At 32.5% G+C, this 17,380-nt stretch overlaps 1 protein-coding gene across 1 annotated transcript in view; it reads right to left on the reverse strand.

The window, feature by feature from the left end:
* Positions 1 to 17,380, reverse strand: part of LOC148283985 (short-chain dehydrogenase/reductase family 16C member 6-like) — a 71,689-nt gene that overhangs the window by 27,709 nt on the left and 26,600 nt on the right. The window contains exon 2 of the mRNA XM_088242881.1: positions 10,912 to 11,191. Coding sequence (XP_088099007.1) covers positions 10,912 to 11,191 — 280 coding nt within the window. The remainder of the gene's footprint in view (positions 1 to 10,911; positions 11,192 to 17,380) is intronic.

Raw genomic sequence — 17,380 nt, forward strand, 5'->3', positions numbered from 1 at the left:
TATTTCCTTAAATTCCTTATAATTTCTACCCATTAAAAAAAATAGGATTTTCAGTATTCGTAAAATAATATTAACTGACATTCAATACATTTTCGAAAATCACATTCCTAAATAGAGTTACCCCTCTTGGTAGAAAAGCAGAGTTTGACATTTGCAAACAGAATTAAATATTTAAAAAACCGGCTGGTGGTTAAAGAACAACGAAATACGCGTTGGCTATGACTGAGTGTTTAGGCATGAGTTAAGTGTCATAATTTTAGAGGGCTCACGGTGCTTCTATGTGTACTAATATGTCAATGGTTTTATTTGAGAAAACCAAACCTATTTTTTTGGTTACGTAAAAGCATTACGAAGCAAACTTTGTAAGTATACTTAATAATGTTTTGACAGGAAACGCGGTCTGACTTTTTTTCATACAAACATATTCACGTATTTTCACCCTAGATTATGGCACCATAAATATTTACTATCCGCATGTCTCAATAGTTTTGCTTTATTGATGAATAGTTTTTTATGGGAACTAGAACCGTCCAAAAACCCATAAAAACGTCCTGTGTTATCTGCGGTCTTTGGGCGCACGGCAGACAAATATTTTTTTTTTCAATAACACAAAACGCACCGATACAGAATATTTTATTCTGGTACTCTGTTTTTAAAAAAATCGGTTCAGTTTTGAGGTGCGGAAAATGGGACAACGAAACGTCGATTTCGTCTATTTTAGTTAAGCATAAAATGTACGATATGAAGTTGTCTTTTTCGCATAGCATCGGGGAGACATCTTAAGACAGTGACAGGAAATCAATGTTCAAATACCTATTTATCAAAATTCCCTGTCACCGCATATCCTCCTAATTTATGTAATCCGAAACAAAAACATAATAATGCATATGTACTATGTACATATCTAATTTTAACTAAATACAATAATTGATATCAAACTTTCGATTGTGTTCATTTAATATATATATACGAGTATGTACTTAAATCCAACAATAGCAAAACATTGCCGGGTTTAGCTCGTATCTAATAAATAATATACGTGTCATCACACTAAATTGACCAACTTAGCATAATCAATAATTATTACAGTAAGTGAAAGTTATTTATCGAAAGGGCAAAGTTGCTGGTTACTCTGTATAAGATTTTAGGGGTCCCACTACAATGCGATATTATAGTAACCCTTAAGATTTTGATTGAATTGAATTGTTTAGTTCTTTCATACTCTAGAAAAATAATGATTTTTAAAGAACGCTGGTTATCAAACTAAAAATGAATCGTCAAAATTCATGGAAAATGTAATATAATATTTCCATATATATTTGTTCAATTAAATAACTTAAATCAAATTCTCGTAAATTCATAATCATCTCGTAAATTCTAATCACGATTTTCATAAGGATACAGAAGTTAAAATTTTACATTCAAATACTTAAAAAGTACTTCAATTAAATTACATGGAGGTGTTTCACAATTATAAAGCTTTGAAAAATAATATTCCACTGATAAATAATCAAATAACTTTTTAATATAGCCCACCTTTTTATTTAAAAATGAACCAATCGTGCAACTTTCAATCTTTTAGCCGCTCTCTTTTCCAAACCCCAACTTCCACCCGTTCGCCAACATACCACTAAACATTATTAACCTAATTTAAGTGCATGTTCGAACATGATAGTGTTTGCATCCCCTTTAACTCTGCATGTAATCTATATATTTTTTCGTAAATACTTTGTTTACTACGATGATGGTAAAGGTGGAAGTATATTTCAGTATTTGCATGTTGGTGGTCTCAGTGTCCTGACGAAGATACGGGTACGTCTCGAAACCGGTAGACATAAAATGTCGGTAAGTGGTTGTGTACTAATATTTACTAACATTAGGGTTAAAAATATTAATTACTGGGGGTGACGATGCGCAACTGATATATACGCAATATTATAAGCTATATGTATAAGAGAGCCCTAACGATAGTACTAAAACAAAGATATTTTGTTTTAGCCTCTTAAGTAGGTACTATATTTAATGAGCTTTTAATGGTGTGGGCTTTAAATAGTCTACAGTACTTCGCAGAATAACCCGTGTGTAAATACCTACAGTCCTGCTTGTAAGACATAACAATGTTTTATTATTTTCATTAACGTTGATTAAACCAATTAATTTGAATATTGTCTGTTTCCAGGACTAACATTTCAGGACTTTTACTTTAGTACTAACTCAATAATGTACGAGTAATTTATTAGTCTTTAAAATGCAAAAACTCGCATTTACGTAAATAATATTATTAATTTTATAATTCCTCGTGGTTATTTTTTACTTTCTAAAATTATATTTTCACCGCTAAAAAATCATTTAAATATGTTTTAACGGCATAATGAAATTTTAGCGTGATCAAGCGGGACTTAATAGATTCATAAATCAGTAGGTTAATTCATAAAATGTTTGAGCAAGTTCTCTATCGGCTCTTCTATTTTATAGGTCGTGTTTTATCTACGAAAACCTGTTGTTAAATTGATCATTAATACCGACAGTAAGGAACCGCTATCATCACAAAAACCTTGAACGATAAATCAGTCTGCTCCCAGATCGCTGACAGTTTCACAAGTTAGATAATAGCTGAATGAATAACAGTAGTTGTGACTTGTGACAGTAACCTATAAACTGGAATTACCTTAAAACATGTGGGGAATTTAATGATGTAGTGATGCACAGATCCCCAATATTCGTCCCCAATGTTAGTTACCTGCATAAGATAATAAGTTTAGAATGAAAGTGTGTTATTACTGAGGAGGTCATATTATACAGCGTAAATTATTATTTTAAAAATACGATAAAAAACATTTGTAAGAAGAGTATTAATATTATTAATATTTAATCTCCTATAAAACCTATAAATCTTAACTCTCCTCCATCCCCTCTACTTTTTTTTTTAAATTCTCAAACAACAGAATATTTTCATAATTTAATCAGTGCATGTGCTTATTAAAATGCTTGTCGTGATGGTTTTATATTTTAGTGCAACAACTATGGTGAAGGTGTATAGGGTAGTATCGAGAGGTAGTATCATACATGATAAATATAGTGCAGGCAATTGAAAAAATAAACCAAAGTAGGGAACAAAATGCCGAACACTCCTCTAGTGGAACGGAAGGCCTGTTGACTACTGCCAACAGGCCGGCTCTCTTGAAGAGCTTTAAGTGGTTTCCTCTCCACATGAGCAAATTTATTTATTTATTTATTAACGGACATTGTCCATGTATACAATTTATAGGGTTAAAATATTACAATAAAATAATAGTTTAAAACATAAAAAAAAAGAAGCATTGACAAACATATGGGACATCGAGACAAGATCTGGACTATTTATTTAGTACTCGTTTAAATCGTTGTAAACTTAAACCAAAAAAGGCCAGATCTTGTCTTGAGTTAACAATACGACAAAGACGGGTCATTGGAGAATTAAGGCCATAGTTTGTTCTATGCTGATCGATGAACTGTACTTCATTGTTCCTCAATCTACGAGTCGGAATATTGAATTTTACTTGTCCTAGTAATGATGGAACATCGATTATACCATTTAGTATGCCGAACATATATATGGAGTCAATATTAGTTCTACGTTTTTGCAAATGCTGAGAAGTTCCTGACTAGCCCATATTAATATATCCCTCCTGATTCCAATAGTTTACATTTGAAGATATTTAATTGCAGAAAAAATCACTTTTTGAAATATAAACCTTGCATATTATAAGCAAGGTAAATAATAAAGCAACTCCCATAAAAAAAGGTGTATAGTGGGTTTTGCATATTGGTTTAATTGGTGTCCTGACGAAGAGACGGGTACGTCTCGAAACCGGTAGACATAGAAAAGTCAGTAAGTGGTTATATACAAATATTTAATAAAATTTATTTATGAAAAGTATTAAACTCACACTTGTACACCAAATTTTTAAAAAAAATAATAAACATAACCGAATGTCACAAATATGTCATGCTACATAGTTCTTACAAAAATGTCACAAATTGTGAAAACAAAGTGAAAGATAAGTAGGAAGGTGTTAAATTTTTAAAAGAAAATGCTACCCGAAATGGTAATTACCTTATCCTCACTTAAAGGTGCACGAAAAAATGGCGGAGCAATATGTTATGTTGACATTACATTATATAGGATTGCGAAAACAGCGCTTGAATCTAAATTTGACTCGGCAAAGCCTTACTAAATATCTCTTTCTATTATTTTTCAAGTTATGGAAACATATCATTAGTCATTACACTATTGCAACATGACGTATGTATCCACTTTGTAACGTAACTTTCCCATTTAACGAAATAATTGTAAGTACAAATAAATGCTTCATATTATGTGTACGTAACACCACACAATTTGTTCTAAATACGGTTAAATCAACAAAGCAGAAATGGAGAAATTCCAAATTTTTCCCTTATTTGTTCTTATGAGAATGGGGCCTGGCTTTTAGGGCGTAAATCATATAATATTTACCCCGTTTGCCTAAATAAAAATTTATCTTTGGCAGAATATGAGTAAGCTAATGTAATTATCACATTTTCCATTTTTCGCATTTTTTATTTTAAAACGAGACACCAAATTAAGCCTTTTTATTATTCGTATTATTATTTTTAAATGATTCTTTGCGAGTCCGCAAAGTGGTCAACTAGTTATCAATTCGTTTGCCTACCATGCAAGGGGACTTGAATTCGATTCCCGACAACGTTGACAAAAAATATTTGTTTAAAAATTTGTTTGAAATATAACATGTGAAAAACTGATCACTTTAAATTCGAAATACGCTTAGATTTTTATACCAATAGCCAACCTACTCACATTATAAGGGGATAATGATTGTTTTTTTTTAATATTAAAAAAAATTCTCACTTTGTGGTATTTATATTTGTTTTTAAATTTGTATAAACCACTTGTTTTTTCAATTCGCAGTTATACGTTGATTGGTTTCGAATGTAAGTTTTGACGACGAGGTAGAAACCCCGAAACCGGTAAACGTATGAATTGATATTACAATGGTTTATTCAAATTAAAAAATATAATATATTGTTTTTATTTATAGGAAAAAAACATTTAAATTCAATTTCGCGTGGCACCACACTGCCTCGTTTTATTACTTTTTAATAAACCAATACAATTCGCAAAATAAAGGGCTTATATTTGTTATAAATAATGCTTGGTGTCAAAGAGTTAAACATAATATTTATACTATGCAGACGAAAGTGAACGCTTCGAAAGAAGTATTATTTAATTCGTAGAGAAAGTATCATTACCAGTCATTATGATTTGAATCTGACAAAATCCTCTCTCTGCAATCTTCTATCGGAAGTTGATTGAACTTGGCTGACGAGACTATACCTGGACCGCGATTATGAACGCTATCTTCATCGGTACATATCGAGACGGTATAAACTAACATCGATATTTATGTAAGAAAATGTGTATATTTGTATGAAAATTTATTAAAAGAATCATTGCCGATAACCTGAAATTGAACACTTAAAAAAAAATTGTAAACATATTCCATTTTTCATACAGTAAACTTAATCTTACTTTGTAGATAAAATTGAAGATAAATTTTAACTTCCCACCATAATGTGGACCCTGAACATATTCAATAGGACTTGAGTTTTTCAAGGTTATTTCATTTAACGGCACCATAACAAAATTCTGATTATTTTTTATACTTCTTCCTCAGAATCCGACGTGTCATTTAGCCATTTTATGAACAAGATTTTGTCGAAATTCCTGAAATAATTATATTCAAATATATTTATTGAAATATACTTCCTTAAAATTTTTGACGACATTTTAGGTTTTATACGATTTTGTAAGTGTTAGGTTTTAGTTTTTCTCCGAATTGAGATATTATTTGCTGAAATATTTACATACAGCTTAAAGAATAATGATTAAATATTTGCACATTAACAATAGCGGAAAAATGGTCAATTTAATAAATACCTGAATACTTTTTTTTCAACCGACCATTTTACAAGGCACGTTCTGTTTTTGTTATTTAATTAATGTAAATCTGTTGTACCTAATATAATTTAAACTGTATTTAAAACATTGTAATTTATTATAGAAAAAGATGAGCCATCAAAAAATGTGGAATAACCTGTGATCAGTTTCAAGAGCAGTAAATGAATTTTCCACAATAATTAATTAATTACATTTGCACAGTTTAATAAAAAAATATTAGATTGTTATCGGGTTGTGGTCCCGTGGCTAGTGTCACCGACTTGTGGATAAGAGTTTCGAGGTTCGAACTCCACTCTACCTCAACTTGATTCCCATAAGAATAGTAAGAAAAGTATATAAGAAAATAGTAAGTTATTTATTTTCTGCGCATTTGTCGATCTGTGTAAAGCGTTTGATAGAGTTGACAGGAAAAAAATATGGAAGGAGTTATCGGAGTATGGACTGCGCGAAAATCTGACACGGGATATTGCTTCTTTGTATAAAGACAGCACCGCACGTGTTAGGTAATTTGATCATACACATCGTGGTTTGACATTCATAAAGGAGGCACACAGTCACATGTATGATATCACCATGGATGTTTAAAGTATATATCAATAACTGAATGAAAGGACAAAAAGGCTCAAGAATAGGAGCAAAAATGGGTGATTTAACTGTAAATAATTTTTGTATTCTGATGATGCCGGGTTTCTTGCTAACAACAAAGAGGAACTGCAATTTTTGGCAACAAAAGTCTACGATATATGCAAGCAAAGCGATTTGCTGATGAGTGTCGATAAATCGAATGTGATGGTTTTTGAAAGAAATTAAAGTACGACTAAATTTGAAATCACTGTGAATGGGGTTACACTAACAAAGGTAGAGGAATTTGTGTATCTGAGAAGTATACTTACAAGGGATGAAATGACTAAGAAATATATTGAAAGGAGGGTGAGTGGCGGGAACAGAGTGAACGGCGCACTTAAATTCGCCTTGGAAAATAAATGTTTGCTGCAAGAGGCAAAATTAGCAGTTTACGATGTAGTCCTGGTCCCGACTCTGATGTATGAGGGTGAAATATGAACTTAGGAAAACAAGGATGAAAGTAGGCTGAATGCTGTCTAAATGCGATCTCTTAGGCGAATGTGTAATACAACTATATAAGATAGATGCACAAATGTTGAGATGCGTACATTATGTAAGACTGAGATAAGCACTATCGACAAAATCAAGAAAGAATCTCCGCGTTGGTTTGGACATGTAGAGAGAATGGACAGCGAAAGAACGGCTAAAAATATTTACAATGCGAATGATGATGGACGCAGAAATAGATGAAAACAAAGAAAGACATGGCATTACCAAATCCAACAAATACTTGAAGATGGACACGTCAAAAGTCGGAATAATCAGCGCGTGAGCATGATAAGATGTATAAATGTAGAGGAAGGGAGATCTGTATGCAAAGATAGAGCGATGTGGCGTTTTACCCTCTCTGCTTACCCTTGCTGGGAAACGACGTGATGGTTTGTTTGTTTTGAAAATGGCCTAAAATATAAATATTTGGGTAAATCATTTAAACGTTATTTCTCTTATTAAAAAAAAATAAAATTGTACACATCAATTAAACATAACATGTTACTAATAATGATCGTTAGGGGGTAAAAGCGTTAATTGGTTGAATAAACAAGTGGAAGTTTACTAAATTTATAACACGTACGATATCATTTCATAAAAAATTGACTATGAGTAATAAAAGAAATTAACACAAAATAGAACATTTAAGATTAACTGTTCCAACTTTATGGGACCTTTCTCCCGTGCTGAGCTAGGAGATGATCACCGGAGTGGATCCCTACCAAATTGAAGAGCAGTATTATTGTGCATTGTTATTATATTTATCGTTTTAGCTATTGAAAAAAGTATTTTAAGCAGACTGTCACGCATATACATTCTATAATATCAGATCACAGAAGATAACATAGGCCAAGGTTGTCGTCACAAGAGAAAATTATGTCTCGTAGGAGTATGATTTACTTGTACCTTTATGAATGTGTTCCTAGAGTTACTACGTCACTTATTACGAGTATACGGTAGCCACACCACATGACTTTTCCACATTTCATTCCGCTCTGTTTTTATTATTACCCAAATAAGCAACCCGATTAAAACAGATTTATTATTTCATAACTAGCCCGTGGAATCTATAAAAATTGTTTTTTTTTCGAATTCGTGTCTTGTGGTGTACTGGTTTCCAGTGACAATTTTTTAATAACATCGTGGAGTTTTTGTTTAATTTCAAAAGGCTTTCTTTTTCACAATACTGAATTTTCACGCATACTTGTTTCAGATAGACTGACCAAAGTACCTTAAAATTATTTATAAAATTAAGTTGTGCGGAGTTGGTGTTCCTGAACGAATAAAAAAATCACAGATACCAGTAAAAAAATGGAACTGTATAATAAACAGCAGATCCAAATACAATAAAAAATTTACGGCCTTTTAGGCCTACTGATTTGGTTTTCATCAAACTGATGCAAGAGACATAAAGAGAAAGGGAGATAATAAAATATATGTGTATATTTTTAAGGCTTGCTAACTTTAAAACACTGAAACAAATCTCAACAAAGTACTTACATAATAAAATACTTCCGACATGAGAAGTTAAATACAATAATACAATAAATGTTCAGTTATACCACCTTGTTTAATAACAAGTTCAATTATGTGTTATCAGGTAAATAGTCAAGAATGCCATACATTAAATGAATAGTACATAATTATTTTTGCAGTGGGTTGAAAATATTAACGATAAAAATGCATATGATTTCAAAATCATATGCATCATATGCAAAATCAGTTCTCAAGAACTGTTTTAATCAAATATGGTCACCGTAGTAATGGGTCACGTTTCAAGAAATTTGGTAACTATGTCAGATGAAGAGATAGCATAGTTTTTTTTACTTGATGTCTTGACGATCCAAAACTTGTTAAGTGCAAACACACCTTGATGTCGACAAAATACTCCGTTTACGAAATTCATTTATTGAATAGATACTAATTAATATTTTTTTTATATTATTAATATATAGACTTTCCATAAAACGTAGTTTTGAAAAGTTTGTTTTTATTTAGTCGGCATTGTGTTATTTGGTAATAAGAACGATGCTTTAAAAATATTTGTTAATTATTTTCAGGTTGGCAGTAATTATTGTAAAGGTATTAAAAAAAAAAAAACAATTGCCCTCTAACCTTCTGTTTTAAAAGCTTGTCAGCCGGCGGGAAAGAGAAGACATGAAAGGAAGTTATTAAAAATACACAACACTCAGACCAACTGAGAAAAAATATTTCTTAGATTTCCTTTCTTGCAACTGGCGGGAATCGAATCCGCGACGCCGACGCTCGTTTCGCAGTTGGCCGTCCAACCAAGTTCACTACGTCGCTTTATCATATGTTTCAATTTTTGAGATATTTAAAGTAAATAAGGAAACGTTTGCGATATGGTTTTTTATGTAAAAAAAATAAAAAAGACGTTTTTTAAACGAAACTGTAAAATATGAATAACGATGGAATTATTAAAATTCGCAGAAAATTGCTAGTTGGCGACCTTGCATTAAGTACAAAAGTCACATTTTTTAGACTATTACTAAAAATAAAATATATAAAGAAAATGTTCACACTCCTACGGTTATGCTTGCTTTAATCTAGTATTTATTCATTAATATTATTTTGATTATATTCATATATGTGCCGAAAAAAATATTTATAAGGATTTGATGAACACAAATCTATAGTAATCCAGAGAAGGTCATACAAAGATATAAATGTAAAATAAACTTGGAAAAAATGACAATAAATTATTATTGGTTAAATAATGGCTAGCCTCTTTTATTATACGAGCTTGTTATAATTACTGCAAAATGATAACCTTTAGATGGGATATCGTTATTGTTATTGCATTGCCTATTCATACTAAACAATTGACAACTTCCAGAAGCTTTGCGCAAAGTAATTGCAATAATTTATCTCCTCTAGCAATTTATGTAGGTTCAAAATATTAAACACCTTTTGTGGTACTTAAAGCTAATCAACATGCATATAAATAGTTATCAAAGTATCAATAATTAAATTCCTAGGTTTAGTAATATGTACTTATTTTTTTATGTCGAATGCTTTTTAAAGGTGGCTGTTTCCTACCTATATCGCATAGAATTTTATTGGTAAAAGTGGCACGGTTTGTTACAGTTGATCGACCCTTTAAGTAACCAAATTACGCCATCACGCCATTTCCCCCTAGGGGTAAGCAGAGAGAATGGGCCGCCATACACGTCTATCCTGTCATACATTCCTAGTTTCTTCCACATTCACATATCTTGTCATACATGCCCTTCGGTTCTGTCTGCTTTTCACATGACCAGACTTAAGATTTTGGTTTATCTGATCATGCCACGTCTTCCTTGGTCGTCCTCGTCTCACGTTACCGTTCATTTTCGCCTTATCCACTTGTTTTACCATTCTTTCGTCATCTATTCGTTTTCCAATACCAAACCATCTCAAAGACCCTTTCTTAATCTTATCAATTATACCTGACTCAGATTTATACTCTCGCCTGATTTCATCATTCGTATCCCTGTCATATATTGATTTCCCACACATTGGTCTAAGAGAGTCGAGTTGCTAAAATACCTCTTGTTATTGAGGGATAAATTATTATTTTAAAAACTTTACCAAAGATATACGTGATATAATGATATTCGTTTTTTTTCTTACGCCGCGAAAACATATCGAAAATATTATATTTATAGGATACCAGTGAGTCAGCACCGGTATACGGGGTGAATTCCACCGCATCCAGGGCCTTGGGGCGTATTCAGTTACGAAGTACCTAATTGTAATAGATCATGTAAAATATGAAGCGGAAGGTTTTATCATACCTTCTTTGTTGATGTCCCAGAGCACGACGCGGCAGCCCAGGCGCGCCAGGCGGATGCCCAGCAGGCGGCCCACACCCGAGCCGGCGCCGGTCACCACCGCCACCTGCCCGCGCAGGTCCTTGCGAGCGCGCAGGCCCAGCGCGTCCAGCGCGCTGCACACCGCCAGCTCGCCCAGCTGCCAGACCAGCAGCGCCAGAAACACGCCCACGTCGCGCAGCACGTTCAGCGCGCGCCCCGCCCTCCCCTGGTCGCACGTCTCCGCCTCCATGTAGTTCGTCATCTAAGAAAAACTAATTGATTATGATTCTGGTTCATTCCACACAGACCTCGGCAGAGGGATGGCAAAAGGGCATATCTGTCATTTTCTAAACTGCACAGGGCAAGAAAATAGTTCCTTCCGTCACAAAGCTCTTAGATTGAAAATAACAGACAAATTTTAATATGGCAATTTCGAAAGAAACTGTAGAGAGATATATCATTTTGCCACCACACTACCTAATTGTATTATTATTTTAGTATTTTTTTTCAATTCAAGAAATCTTTGCGTTCTTATGATTTACCCAAATATTTCTATTCTAAAATGGAAATCAAGTTGTGGTAGAGTGGAGTGCGATCCTCGGATCTTTGATCCATGAGTCCACGACACTAGCCACGGGACCACAACCCGATTCAATTATTCATCCGCCTAGACACGTACTCATTTACAGTTGTGTTTTAAAGTTAAGATTTTGTTCGAAGTTTCTGTTCATCGATCAATTAAAAATTATTTTTAATGTTAAGATCTCTGTTAAGAACTAATTATTATATTGTTGTTAGACGACATAGGACTGTTTTACAAAACTCATAAAAAGACATAAAAAAAACTATGTTGACTAAATGGACAAACACAAAATTATTTACGCTTAGTGAAAAAAAGTAATATTAAATATCGAAAAAAAAAATGATACTAACATAAATGATGTATGACAATTGAAATGGACAATTCATATCAATAATTTAATTAGCAAAATCGCAATATTATCATTCTTTAAGTCTTTTTTTAAAATTATTTTTTTTTCCAAATACGGACAAAAAGTAATGTATCAAGCCTATATAAAATCTAAAATATTACATGTTATGTGCAATAACTATAGGGAACAGGAAACTTAAATAACATAAACAGACTACAATGACAGCAAAATAAAATATCGAAGTTAGTACTCGTATATAACCTCCCTTATCTAACACCAACTAAAGAGCTTGTAAAAAAACTGAACAATTAAATGTTCCTGAACTTTTTAAACTAGAATATTTAAAATTTATTAAAAAATTGGCCACTGATGTCATTGTATGCAAAGAACTAAAACATGAATAAAATAATCAATTAACACGGACACAATACGAGAATATCAGAACAATATCACATACAACATTCAGAAACGAGGCAAAGACAATCGAGACTAATGAACCAGGGACTGAAATAATACAATAAACTACCAGACAAACTAAACAATAGACTCAGAGAACCTTTTCAAAAGATGTTAAAAATACTATCATCAACAACAGGGTATAAATTAAAAACCAAAAGATATTTTGTTAAATTAATGTAATAATCCGTAAGGGTTTATAAATTGATTTCTAATAAAATATATGTATATAGTATGTACGAGAAACACACGGGGAACGTTCTCAAAGTTCTCTTTTCCTACCAGACTCTAAAGAGTTAGCATCGAGCCAGGCCTCTGACTTGCAGCCGACAGCAGACAATCTCTTTATTGTAGAGGAGGCCCATTACCGAAACACAGGATTATTTGGTTACCATTTTGAATATTGAGAGAGAAACTTCAGTCCCCTGCTCTAACACGCAGCTTAATAAATAAATAAATTATTCGCCTTATTAATGTCACACGGCGCGTGTGTTTGCATCATTAAAAAATAATTATTTTAATAAGTGTATTGTTATGATTTAATGTTACTTTGTCTTCTTTTATTGGCGATCTGATAAGAATATTTATCTTTAATTATAACGTCTTAATTCGTGTCAATAAACGAATACTGTTTTTGTCAAATCACCACGCGTATAGCTTATATGGATATTGTATTGGTAGAACTACATTGTTTTCGTGTTTTGTGTCGGGGCGCCTCTACCTTCCATAATCAAGAATATGAGATCGGTCAATGAAATATAAAATCTCACACGAATAAAACATCAACTTCGTTGAGCCTAAACTTAATAACATCAGTTCAGTGGTTTATTTTCATATTTTTTGAAAGATGTTGTTTTTTTTGTGTATAATGAAAGTTTCTTTTTGAATGTTTATAAACAACATTTGCTTTTTATGGATTCCAATCAGATTATTTTCTTAAATTCCTTTCTATAATTTCTTCCCATTTTTTTCTTTAAATCGGATGTTTGGTAATACTAAAATAACATTAAATTCAATACATTAAAAAAAATCGTATTTCTATATAAGTACACCACTCTGTTGGTGAGAAGACCGGAGTTTAACGTTTGCAAAAAGAATGGCATATTTGAAAAAATATTTATTTTATGTTTTGGAATTCAACCATAAACAAGTACCTAGGTACCTACTTAAATTCAATATTAACAATTTTAAGTTTTGGAATTTAATCACAAACAAGTACCTAGGTACCTACTTATAAATTGAAAGTCTTTTTCCAAGCTAATAGCAGGCAAGCTAACGTTCGGGCAGGACAACGTCTGTCGGGTCCGCTAGTACCGTATATATTTACAATACATTTTATTTGATGAATAATATTTAATGATTTGAAGATAATGTCGGTCAAACGTCCGCCACAGAGATTCGAGATTCAATTTTCATTAATTCTCTCATTAGATGAGCAAAGTAGGGTAAAAAAAATTACTACCCTGGCAACACTGACGAAATTTCCATTATGTTTTTTCGACAATCTGACAGATGGAAAAATATTAAAATTTTTAAGTAATGCATTTGTTGTATACACATACCTTAGCTAATTACACATGAAATGTGATTGCATCCTGTTTCTTAAAGATCTTAGCAGTATTGCTTTACTTTAAAAGGACACACCACGGCATAGTTAAATTCAAATCAGGAGTTGAGTACTGAGCGACGTCTACAAAGAAACTAATGGGTCAAAACGTAAACCTACTAATTTATGAGTAGTTGAGTAGCCTTCTGTTTGATGTGCGTATGCGGTTTCTGGACTATTTTTTAATCTATATCTGAGACTTTTTGGCAAATCATTAAACATTTTTAAACCTTTATAATAAAAGGTTGTTTTGAGTTCCCGTCAGTCTCACTTTAGGAAGCCTGAAATCACCTCCATTTCTCGTTTCATACTTGTGGAAATCCTTATTGCATTGAACACTTCTGGACATGTACCCAGGAAGCAGGAAGCAGTACGTTTATCAACATGTTGCTGTCTTAAGTGAGGAAATAATAGATATGTACATTTAAAAAGGAAGTTTTGTAAAATAAAACCTTGACCTGAACTAAACTGACAACGAAATAAGAAAATATGAATTACAAAAGAGTTAGAAAATGGACTAGAATGAGAATAACTATTTGAATAACAAAAACCTAGAGGATGACGCAGATGTGACGAGCTATGCGCGCAACAGAAAACTATTGACAACATGTTAAAAAATTAAAACGGTTTTATGTTTTTGTGTGTAACTGTGCTACGATCAATAAATAATGATATTATATATATAATAATGCGTCAACCTACAGAGAAGCCCTATCACTATGTTTCATAGAACGCAAGCGATGTTGGTTAGCAACAAATTGGCGGCCATTTTGTTTTATTTGACAACATACACATAACGATTCTATCGGATGCTTTTGTCGCTGTGCTTGACTTTTTTTGTAAATAACTTGGATATTTACGTTATAATAAATAAAAATCGACTATGGCTAATTGCAGTATGTTTGGTTACAATAGTAGAAGCGTCAACGGAGTTAAACGAGTCAGTTTTCACAGGTAATTGTTTAAGAACATTTTCCTATGATTTACATTGATTTTTGGCATTTATTGTCCCGACACGTGTATTATGTTGCTCAAAAACTTTCCTTCATATTTACTTCAAATACTATTTTTTCTCAATTTAGGAGATAAATTTGTAAATTAAAGTATGTTTACTGTTGATTACGGGTAATATGTCGGGGCCGCACTAAGCATCCATATAAAGTTTGAGTCTTTATCGACTAGAAATCGATTAAAATTTTACTCGAAAATAGTAACGTTAATCTTGAAATCGCATCCAAAATGACGTGTCTAAATTTCAGGCCGCTATGACTCGCCATTTCGGAGATGTGACGGACAAACAAACAAACTCAACACAGGACTTCGGTTCCATGGAGTTGGGATTCAGGTCTCAATAAATGTAACATTAGAATATTGTGAATAAAATGAATAAAAAAATAAACACACACGTGTATTTTCAGTTTTATAAAATAAATATAGGCGAATTATAGAATAATAAATTTAAATAACCGTGCAATAATAAATACACAGGCACATATTAAAAAGTATTTACAATGCAAATAAGTATCCATTTGGAAATTCTCGACCTGAGTACGGCCCATTGGTTTGCCGCGAAGTAATAGTCATAGAATGGTTTTCCTACGTTCGGGCTTCTCCATGGCTTGGCGCATTATTATACTGAGATTATAACACTGCTAGTTTCAGGTATCCTGAATTACCCGTCATCAGGTGTAAATATAAATTAAACTAAAATATATTCACAGATTAGTTCTTAGGTACTGATAGGGTCAGGTGGAAGGGGCAACGCAATGTGAGGTGGAGAGGGTGAGGTTTTTCTAATTATAGGGAATATTTATAGCAGGGGCCCGATTACAATGGAAAGTTAACATTTATCTTCAATTTTAACTACAAAGTAAATTTAAGTTTTCTGTATGAAAAGCAGAATATGCGCACAATTTTTTCTTATAAACACATTTAATTAAAGGTTACCGACGAAGATACTTTTAAATGTTCATGCAAATACACTCATTTTCGTACACAAATATTGGTTTTTCTTTATAAACAGTAGAAGATAACTCTGTGAACATCCCATGGTAATCGGGGCCCAGGTGTGAAGAATTTTGGAGTATAGTATCATTAATTAAAGTTTTCTCTGAATTATTTTTTTTTCATTATTATACATTTTATTTATGACAGAATGTCCAAGTTTCATTTTATGTGAATAAAAAAAAAGAATGGCTTGTATCAATAATATGGTTTGCAAATTCAGAAAAACTATTGCTCGAGAGTCCACGGTGCGGCGAAATTCTTTGACTCTAACTTTTGAATTTCTCGCAGTTAGGCCGGTATCTTTACTATTACGATCTCCATACATAATTTCATACACGCCACTTTTTTCTAAAAGTCCTATTTTCGATGTGGAGTTAACAAGTATTTTCCCAAAAATTGTGTTTTCTATAGAACGCGGGTTGGATATGGGGGATAAGAATTTACTAATATTTAAAGATATTAAACCAGTGAATACATTTTTTTCTATATTAATTTCAAATGCGATTTTGCATGTTGGTGTGTTTGTATTAATAATGATTTGTGATTTATCAGACGTTACTCAATCTGCCCCAAATCAACTTACTTAAAAACGCGTAAATTTGGGGCAAGCATATTATAATTATCTAAATCAAAGGTCGGCAAACCGCGGCTAGCGAGCCACATGCGGCTCTTTAGCCACTTGTGTGCGGCTCACAGAGCAAAAGTTTAACGTTTTGTTCTATTTATTTCGTCTAAGGGTCCTAAAGTTACTAAAGAAGACCCTCTAGGACTATTGCTATTGCAAATGCTTTCATTAAATGGGAGGAGATGCTGGAATATTATACTCGATAAAATTGTTCCGATTTCAACATAATATGGAGATAAAAGTATGACCGAAAGAAGAAAGGTTTTGTTTTTATTTTCAAGCCAAAAATGAATCATGCGATACTTATTTACCATTGCATTATTCATTAAGCAGCCCTTTGTACGAAGACATTTTTTCCAGAAGAAATTTTCAATGTTACGGATTTGGTGATAAAGCTCGTTAACACAATTATTGTCGCTTAAGCTCTTTATCATAGCCAATTTAATAAAGTTTTTCTTAAACTAAAAATACGGACATTTTGCTGCATAATAAGGTGTGTTGCCTTTGAAGAGGAAACAGTTTAAAACGAAAAGAAATGTGTCTTTGAGAGACACATTTCTCAAATCAAATCTTAATTGTTGTACTGCTGATCTTTGGCTCTTTTGACAAATGCTTTTGCCGACCACTGATCTATCTCAACGGAGGTCCTGTTTTACACATTATTGCTAGTAGTTTGCTGATATTCCAAAAATAAAAAAATAAAAACCATCCCAGTCTGAAGATGTTGCGATAGCAACATCTTCGAAATCGTTTATTGGTCTATTAAAATAAGTGGATTAAAGTGTCACCGTGTTACAAATTACAAAAAACTTCCACTAATAAATT

The sequence above is a fragment of the Micrasema longulum genome, unplaced genomic scaffold (assembly GCF_059751315.1).
Source record: "Micrasema longulum isolate JH-2025_06_02 unplaced genomic scaffold, ASM5975131v1 h1tg000173l, whole genome shotgun sequence".
Taxonomy (NCBI): domain Eukaryota; kingdom Metazoa; phylum Arthropoda; class Insecta; order Trichoptera; family Brachycentridae; genus Micrasema; species Micrasema longulum.